The sequence below is a fragment of the Poecilia formosa genome, unplaced genomic scaffold (genome assembly GCF_000485575.1).
Source record: "Poecilia formosa unplaced genomic scaffold, Poecilia_formosa-5.1.2 Scaffold175, whole genome shotgun sequence".
NCBI classification, from domain to species: Eukaryota; Metazoa; Chordata; class Actinopteri; order Cyprinodontiformes; family Poeciliidae; genus Poecilia; species Poecilia formosa.
Window position 1 is genome coordinate 909,337 of NW_006800114.1, and position 9,907 is coordinate 919,243.

At 38.9% G+C, this 9,907-nt stretch overlaps 1 protein-coding gene across 3 annotated transcripts in view; it reads left to right on the plus strand.

Annotated features, from left to right (window-relative positions):
* Positions 1–9,907, plus strand: part of xirp2a (xin actin binding repeat containing 2a) — a 58,061-nt gene that overhangs the window by 14,504 nt on the left and 33,650 nt on the right. Inside the window, exons 1-2 of one of the 3 annotated variants that reach the window (XM_016678157.1) lie at positions 2,951–3,067; positions 9,437–9,545. In XM_016678157.1, the coding sequence (XP_016533643.1) occupies positions 9,518–9,545 (28 nt within the window). In that variant the 5' untranslated portion in view covers positions 2,951–3,067; positions 9,437–9,517. Of the gene's footprint in view, positions 1–2,950; positions 3,068–9,436; positions 9,546–9,907 lie in introns of those variants that run through there. The other 2 variants (XM_016678158.1, XM_016678156.1) reach the window with 2 other exon arrangements.

Here is a 9,907-nt window from a genome sequence, read left to right on the forward strand (position 1 = left end):
TGTTAATCCACAAAGCAGCTACATCCATTGTTCAATGGAAGGTCATTTAAGATTCTCATTGACTCCTGCTTCCTGTGTCTACTTGTGCTCAGACTCTGTCCTATAAAGTCTCCCTTAGATAATCCAAAAAGTCGTTTAAAAGCAATTTATTATGCTTTCAAACTTTTGATTTTGACAGAGTCGAGGAACAGCGTGAACTGCCCACATCAAGATTTCAGGCAATCCTGGCCACAATAGAAGCACGGTCCAGAAACAGAGTGGGAGGGAGAGAGAGAAAAAAAAAAGACTAGTGTGGAAAAGTAACTGCTAGCTTTTTGTTGTAGGAATACAAAACAGGGTGAGAACAGAGAGAGAGGGCTTTAGAAGGCTTTATCTCCCCCAAAGCCAAATCAAGACTGAAAGGATTACCTACAAAACAAACAGGCAAACACAGTCAAAAGTGTCGCATTCTGATAGACTTGACAAGGCCGCGGAAATATGACAAACAAATCACAAGTTTAACAATTTAAATGCCTTTGTATATGAGCGAAGAATACATTTGTGTAAATTACTGGTCTGGTCATTGCGACTTCTGCATCAGTTCCCTCTCAGGCAGTTTTGTGACATAATAAACTCGTGTGATGTGTTTTCATCCCATCCCCTGCTGGTTGCGCTGAATGCATGATGCAACATTTAGTCAAGACTTTTCCTTCGGCAGTATTTGTGGCTCTGTTCTGTCAACATTCTCCTCCCCAGTGTCTGGCTTGACATGAAGCATTCTATTCATCTTTCGTTCTTAACCTTGCGGGTGCGAGAAGCAACGTGAAAGTCAAGACTGAGCTACACTTGGAGTGTATGGGTACTTATACTTTTAATGGTTGGCAGTGAAGTGCTTGGTTTGTGTAGGAATTCATAAACATCCGAAACTTCACCTCGGGGTTAAGCTCACAAACTGACTACTGAACATTGCCATTTAGCCTAGCAGGATGTTCATGTCTGGAAGTAGCAAAGCACACCCAGACCATTGCGTGTAGACAGTTGTTAGCATGTAGAAAGCTGTAAGCGTGTATAAAGCTGTTAGCGTGTACACAGTTGTTAGCGTTTGGCGTTCAGACAGTTGTTAGTGAGTAGAAAGCTGTTAGCATGTAAAACGTTGTTAGTGTGTAGGAAGTTGTTGACGTGTAGACAGTTGTAATGTTTAGCCAGTTAGCATTTAGACACAACCATTTAGAGAGCTGTTAGCATGTATAGCCTACATGCTAGCAACTGTCTACATATTTTTCTTTTAATAAAAAGAAAATCTGTTCTCATTAAAGGACACGAGTGAACATATTTAAATTGTTGGCGTAATTGTGATCCATCAATTGATGAAACTAAACCGGCCAACCTCTCAGTGAATCTTATTAGATCCTCTTTTTTGTGTGTGCAAATCAGCGCCCCTCTGCAGTGGCTGTGCCTTTCAGTGTGACAATTACCTCACATAATCTCCCACGGCCCTCCACAGCCACACATGAATCCATTCACCCATCTATTTATTCACAGCCTACAGGCTGAGACAGAAACCAGCGTCTCCAGCCAACTGCAACCTCTGCAGCTGGAGGCTCAAACCAAATCAGAGGCTGGAGGATACTCGAAACAAGAAAGCAGTAAATGTTGATAAATCCTTCCCCTGTGAAAACCAACAGCATGAGTGCAAGATTTACAGGTGGCTAATACTTTTGTTTAGAAAATATGGCTGGGAGTTTTTGGACAAGCTTTGCGTTATAATAAAAGCAATAAATGAAACAGAAGACATTGAGGAAGTCGATAAAACAGTAAAGTGGACATGAGGAAGAGGTTGTTTGAAAGGGCGTGGAAGTGTGACACTTTAGCACACGGAAAATCTGGTTTTGTTTTTCACTGCTATAAATAATGATAAAGAAAAGGAGGAAATGCAGAGAAAAGGTGACACACGGTCTGTGTTGCGGGGAGGTGAGCGTGGGCTGATGGGTCAACAAGATGTAAAACTGAATGAATGAGGATGAAAACTAACCATGACGTCAATATTAACCATGGATTCGCTATTACCAATAAATAAATGTTCTGAAATATTACCTGTTTGCTCTGATCTAATCCATTTAAGTTAAATTTTCTTTTTCCAAATCAAAAAATTTGAAGTAGAACGCCAATTGGAATGTCGAAGGGTCCTCTTCAGCTGTAATAAGCTATCCCTCGCGGACAAGACGAGATGCTATAGCTTAATTTTTTTGGAAACCTGATAATATTGTTGTCCTATTCTGCGATGGTTCTTTTGGAATATTGTTACTTATTTCTGCAAAGAAAACCAGCCCATTTCCACACTGATTCCTGATGATGGAGGCTTTCAGGATCAGGGCAGATGGCTCTTATTACCTCAAGTACAGGAAGTGCACAAGTGTATATAGTAGATGAGGGCCAAAATCTAGACTGTCTAAAGGTAATAATGTGGTATAATAATAATAATAATGCTCCCTTTTGTTTTTGCTCCCTTCTCGTCTGCATACAGTTTCATGTGAATTTGGCTGCTATTGGGTTGTTTTGTTGTGAATTTGTTTTTCCAGAGCCTTGTTTTCTCGGGCTTGTTAAGCTCCTGCAGAGCCTTGGAGAACATTAAAGACATTATAAAACTGTTTTCAAAGGCCAATTAGCAGTTCCTGGGACTTGGTGGAGTGATCCTTCTTGTGTTAAAAAGCTTTCATTCTTGACAAGCTACTTGGTTTTCTCACATATTCCTTCCCTTTAGCGCAGAGGCACTCTGAATTATTTCTTAATTATCTTGGGCTCCTTTATGGGCACAGTTTCACACCTAATTATATAAAAACTGGGAAATTTAAAGCATACGTTACTTCAGTTTTTATTAGATAAGTCAGCCAGACAAGTCATTTTAAAAAATAACATTCTAATTAGGAACTTATTATTTTTTACATTTTATATATATGTATATATATATACTTGAACTGTTAAGGAATAATTCAAACCGTAACTTATAGTGTTATTATTAGAGAATGTTCAGACAGTTGGGATTATGAACCTAAAGTGATGCAGCTGCAACAAGTCTGACAAGATTGACGTAAGTCCAACTGAGCATTGCTTTTTTTCTTCTTCTTCTTTTTTTTTGAAATATCTCTGTAATTTGGAATTTTTTTTTTTTTTTTTTGCAGTCACTTAAATGGAAGCTGTTGCTTTTTTTTTCTACCACTGTCTTATGTTTTCATTGATTGTCTAAGAAGAAGAATCAATACAAACTGATTTTAAAACAAGCATTTTATGATAGTTAGTGCTGGGCTCTCAAAAAGGACTAGCATCTGTGGCTAACTGTTAGCAACAAAGCTGTAGCGACAACAAAGCTGAAGACACATGTATTTAGAATTGCTTTTAGTACATTGTAGTATTTTGTCATGTTTATGTTTCGACTAATATTTCATTGTGATTTAGTTTCTTTGCTCGTTTTTATCCCTGGACTAAAACGACTAAAACAATGTGCAGTACTTACTGTTGTAAAGTGCTACATAAATAAAATTAGATTGATTGATTTCATTGACCAAATACATAAATTAACATAATAGGGAAGTTGCATTCACATTCTAGAACCAAACTTGGAGCAATAATGATGTATTACCTCCTAACATGGATATTTTCGTAGCCTGTACCTGTCCAGAATAAATAGCACAACGTAATTTATGGACATTTTAGACAAAGATTAGAAAATTCAACAATAACAAATCCATCCTGCTAAAACAAAAGAAGAACTACCAAACAAGGCATGGATAACTCATTTGACGGCTGCGTTGTTGCACACTTACACACTGTGACTTGTTGGCGAGGCGTCAGATGTGCTCAGATGACCGTTTTCCTCCATCACTAGCAGCGATCTGTTTGACAACAATCACCCATGTAGCACGCCAGCAAATGCATAAAGACGCATTCACAGCCAGAGGACTTGTGAATAGTCAGCTGAGACTGAAACACTGCATGTGTCTTCAAGTGCATAAATCTTTTTTTTTTTTTTGTACTGTTTTCTGATTTTAAACAGCATCTTGTTTAAATCGACGCAGCCAGGCGGTGTGCTGTTTGTGTCTGGAACTGGCTCTTGTTAAGGGTTTGTGGTCTTCCTCCTAACAGGTTCGTTTTCTTGGATTGTTTTGAATTTTTAAACTTCACAGAATTTCTGAAAGCCGTCCAGCCACTTAACGACGACGCTCTACTTTGAGCTGGTCTATCACTTAAAATCCCGATAGAATACGTTAACATTTGGGGGAATTAATGTGACAAAAAATACAAGATAATCAGAATAACAAATCTCTTGCAGAGACAGAGTACATCAAAAATAGAGGAACGTAGGAGGAAGCAAGGGAAAGGAAAACGATTATGGAGATGTAACAGAGTGCAAAACAAAACAGAGTTCAGTGTGTCGTATTGAGGAGAGGAGTCCTCTTACCTTCTGAATTAACAACTGCCAGAGCTTCAGCAGCTTCAGCAAAAAACCCTTTGAGCAAATCCTGAGCTGTCCGAGTTCAAAGGACTGAGGAGCAGCATATAGATCAGCCTTTATAGAGGCTTGAGGAAGCTGGTGAGTTCTCCTGAAACTAGTAATGATCAATGATTTCCAAACATAAGCACACAAATTAATGAATACCTCACAGTTTCCCTTATTCAGTGTGATTTGTTCCATAAATCCTTTTTACCTTTTAAAATTGTGGAAATTCTGCATGAATAGTGCAAATATTTTCACTAAATACCATAAAAGAAAATACAGTTTACATAAGGAGAGAGATCCAGTTCAAAATGATTTGTTTCATACTCGCATGCAATCCAATATCCCTGATACGGTTTGATCCAATTATTCAATACCAAATGTCCAGGAACCACAACTAAACCTGAAAGTGAAGGATTGATTTGGGAATAAACATTAAGCTGTGGCACATGCAGTGAGACTGACGAGAGCACGTTTATTTTTGTGAATGAAGAATATTGCGCTCTTATGTCTTTTGTAGTCAGACTGATGGCGTTAAGAGAAGGGTGGTGCTTCGGGTTTGCATTGATTGTGTGGATTCAGTATCAGTTTAGTTGATATAAAAGATGAACTACAGACCCTCTCTTTTTCTGACTGATTGGCAGTGACTTAAACTAGAAAGCTCCTTAATTAAGAACTGAGAGAATGCCTTTTACTATAAATGGATTCCATTCAACATTTCCTTGCAAAATTAAGGAACACCTTTTACATTAGCAATGCTGAGCTTTTCTGAGAATGGCTAAAAACATCCTGTCCTAAATGCGTTTTCAATTTGTGTAACAGTATCAGAACGGTTGACTTAACAGTTTTAGCCTTAATGTACTTATTAAAAAGGTTTTTTTTAAAAAGGTCCATCAGTTATTGGTCATGTAAAGAATGAGAGGACCATTTGAGCTACAAAACCAGGTAGCTGTTTGTACTTTTGTAGGAAACAATCTTACAGAGTTGGTTGAAATGGCATCTGACTATTGGAGACAAATTGAGGGAATTTATTTATTTTTATTTTAGGAATTTAGGGTCTGGAATACTGTCCAAACAGGAGCTGGGGCTGCTGATAGAAAGGTAGACCCAGTTCGATTGGGGACCAGAATTGCAACATTTGTTCCATTTTCCATTTCAACTCAGGGATAGTTTCTGCTAACAGGGAGTGACGGTGTGGAAACGGGGCAGATTACGAGGCAGAGGCCTGTCCTCTCCGAAGTCCTCCTCGTTAGGAGACGTGTCAGCAGCTTAGAGGAAAATGTAAAGCGTTCCCCTCACATGTGACGCTGCGCTCAACCCCGCAGACCGGCCTGGGCGCCCTGAAGATCGCCGCTCTAATAGGCGCCGACGCGAACATGGCGGAAATCACAGCGTCGGCCCATGTAGTACGATTTCCAGTTACCATGGTTTCCACCATCACGGCTCTGACTGTCCCCTTTGTAGGCGTCTGTCACACATGAAATGCTCCCAGATGGCCAGCACTGATTTCATTAGCGGAGCTTCTTCTAAGAGGATCCAGGGATCTCTCTCTCGCCTTCTTTTCCTTTTTTTTTTTCTCCCCACAGGGATTATCTTGTGCGACAGGCCGGCCAGAAACATTTTGACAGATTTCTCCAAGCAGTGTCTCTTATTAGAGATATGCAGAGGGTCTCTGTCCCTTCACCCGTCTAGCAGCTCTCTTCAGCCGTTCCCCTCTTAATCCAGCCAATGTGTGCAAAAAAGAACATATGGCGGCGATTCAGAGCTCCGTAACACTTGCTGACAGTTGCATGAAGCATCAGGCCATCAATCTGCTGCTCCCTGTAGTGCTGCTATGTCTCATAAAGTCCAAAAAATAAAAAATAAAATCATTTCATTTTGTTATTCTACACCCACAAAGGTTTGTTGCTGTTCATTTTACATGTTTTGACCAGGGTAGTCAACTTATTGTGTTTGTCAGTTTCAGTTTCTTTATTATTTATCAGCTGTTACACACCCAACTGCACTGACTGAACAAATTAAAGTTGTTTTTACGTTTGACCAAGCATGCGACGCTGTTGATGTGTTTAAATGTGCAGAGTTATCAAGTATATTTATAGTTCAGTACATTTATGTCTGTGTTTAAAAACAAGAAACATTTTTAGTCAATTTAGTACTGCTTTTCTGTATCGGATCGGTATCGGACGATACTAAACCTCAGATATCGGCATTGGAAGTAAAAAAAAACAACAACAAAAAACCGTTAATCGGTGCATCCTTAGAACAAATCTGATCAGGTTCTTGAGATCTATAAAAAAGTTTCAATATTTGGCAGGTGTTTACTTTTCTGCAGGACAGTAGTGTGTCTCTTACATTTCAGTGTGTGTGTAGTAAAGCTGTCTATCAGCTTTACCACATTTACAGAGTGAAACATTTGACAGATTTTCTTTGTGGAACAGCTCAACCTGAGTCAGATTTGAAGAAGAGCCTCCCTCCACACTTCATCAATCTCTTATTTATTTTTCCCTTCTTGATTCTGAACGCTGCCTTCAAATCAATATCCTCTGAGGAAAGAGGAAAAAGTCGTCCTCATCCCGATTTCTGAACTAAAGGTCAATTTGTTTACTCAAATCTTGCCTCAATTCTAATTTCTAATTGGATTTGCTCAGGCATGCATTTGAACCACTGCATGTTACAGAAACGAACCTTTTGGTAATTTTTTGTTTTTTTCAGATGTTTCTAAAAAGTTTGCTGAAAACTAACTCTTCTTTTTCTCAGTTTTTGTGTCCTTCACAGTTTGGGGTAAAAAAAAAAAAATAATTGCTTTTTTTGTAGTCGGCAGCAGTTCCTAATTCAAGCTCACATGCTCACTGCACCTTCAGCTGAAGTACATAGTAATTATCCAAAAAAAAAATATTTGTTTTGCTTTGCAACCAGGTCAATCAGTTTATTTGTATTGCACATTTCAGCAGCAAGGCGGTTCAAGGTGCTGTACATAATAAAAAAAAAAAAAAAAAAAAAAAAGGTGGAGTGTTTTGGATTAGTGCTTTAATTGGTGCCTGTCACGGAAATGAATGGAAAAGCTATTTAGTGCCTGGAGGCACACATTATTCTTCACCTCTTTATTTCCCTTCCTGTACATGTTATATATTCTTTAGAAATCAAGCAGTCAAATAACTGGAAATCCTTTATTAATTATTAGCCTCAAACAAACAAAAAAAAGAATCAAATGTAGGAACACTGATTTCTCAAACAAAATCACTTTTTTCCATCAAATTGCAGCTTTTCCATCCATCAAATAGCCTCCACAGCCACTGCATGGAATAATAATTCACCGCACACGCCTGCTGTCCGCGGAGGGTAAACGAACCCGTCTGACGAGTGAAGAAGGTTAAACGTCTGTATCGTTTCAGTGGTTCTTTCGGTGGCATTCTCCGCTGTTCTGTCGAGAAGTAATGAGCTCGCACCACCTCAAACGCGCGCGCCGGCTTTCGTCGAGCGTCCGCCTTTGAAGACAACTCCCGCTTGTCAGTCATCGACGGAGCAAAGCGAAAACCTTGGCTGGATAAACGGCGTGGTTCAATGTGAAGTCTCGAAACGGCGCTCTGCTTGGGTTTGAGCTTCGTTCCACGTTGGGGAGCGGAAAAGATCGTTTAAAAAAAAATGTTTTTTTACACCTTTTGTGCGTCACAATCCAAGTTGGAAATAAACAAATCTGTCAGAGGGTAAAATTCAGAAGCTGCGATGACCTGGTGGCAGAAGTCATCGTCCTTAAAGTGATTACTTTCTCAAACGACTTTTGATTTATTTCTGAACGACAAAATGCTGCTGGTGTTTGTTGTTTAGTAGAAGGTAATTCATGTGTATTGCTCTTTACAATCTCATAAAAAACATGTAATTAAGTCAGGGAGAGAAGCATTTACTCACAGTGAGGCATGGTAGTGGCAGTATCACACGTTTCTTCAGAAAAATCAATCGTTCTAAAACAGTTTGGACCAAAAATCTCCAGTTTTCCGCTTGAAAGTTGAATTTATTTTTCAAATCTACACTTCAGATAGATGTCAAGAGGATAGTAAAAAAAAAAAAAAAAAAACATTTTAAAAAATGGCATTGTTACTTTTATATCTACTGCATGTGTGAATGTGTTCAAAAATATTTCTATCAGATCTACTGGGGACTGGTTAAATGGGATTTTTTTTTGTGCTGCACTTTTTTTTTTATTTAAATTGGGCCCAAAAACCTAATTTATGCGGCGAACTGAAACCGGACTGGACATGTCACACCGTGTGGTTTTTGCTGTGCAGAGAGTTTGTTTTCTGTTGCTCTGTGTTGACACTCAGCTAGAAGCTGTCGTAAAAAAAAAAAAAAAAAAAAAAAGGAAAAAAAAAGATCCACAGGGGAGCGCATTTGATTTGCAAATGGCAGGAAAAAAAAAAAAATAAAAAAATCACCTGCACATTTGCAAACACACACAGACACAGGTGTGTTTGTTCTCCTTGGGAATGATTTGCAATTGAATGGGAGCGTTGTTGTAGTTGACTTCTGCTTTAGTTTAAAAAATAATAAAAAAGTAAAACGTATACCTGAGCACGTGCAGAAGGACGTGTCATGTTCGTCATGTTCCGATGTAGTATGAAAACATGTCTGGTTTTAGCCAGTCTGCTCCATTAAAATTCAGCCAAGTGCTGTTTGCTTTCCCGTCAATGCCTAACGCTCACATTGTGCTCAAGGACTTTGATTATGCCCTGCTGTGTGTGTGTGTGTGTGTGTGTGTGTCACTGGAATCCAGAGTTTAAAATGTCATCCAACACCTAGCGGTGTCATTTTCCAAACTTCAGGTGTGTGTGTTAGCATGTGCCAGCTGTTTCTGCCGCCTTTTCTTTATGCTGTGGAAACAGTCCAGGTGTTTCCTCTGATAGTTCTCTCTCTCTCTCTCTCTCTCTCTCTCTCTCTCTCTCTCTCTCTCTCTCTCTCTCTTTGAACCAGGAAGTGGCAGCCACTCCTACGGCCAAAAAAGTGACATCCATTAGCTCCACTCAGACTGTCACGTCAACAACACATCACAGCATGGCCTCACCCCAGGATGCCACCCATAGTGAGTATTTATTTCATGTTATTTTATTTTATTTTATTTTATTATCTAATACAGAGATTTGTGACCCTTTTCAACAACCCTCCACTGTGGGATTTTCACATTTCATGTTTAAAAGTCCAATCTGGTTTCCAGATAAGGTCCAAGGTCCGGAACAGCACTGAGCAAATACCAAAAAAAAAAAAAAAACGTTTTGCATACCGTTGTAGGCTTTATTTCTGAACCTAAACTGCTCTAATATTTTTATATTAAAACATATTGAGCACTCTGATTTTATGCAGAATTAAGATAACTTTTTCTCTGTCAACAAATATATAAATAAGTATATACCTTCAGTCAATAGATAACATGTATATACATGTTAT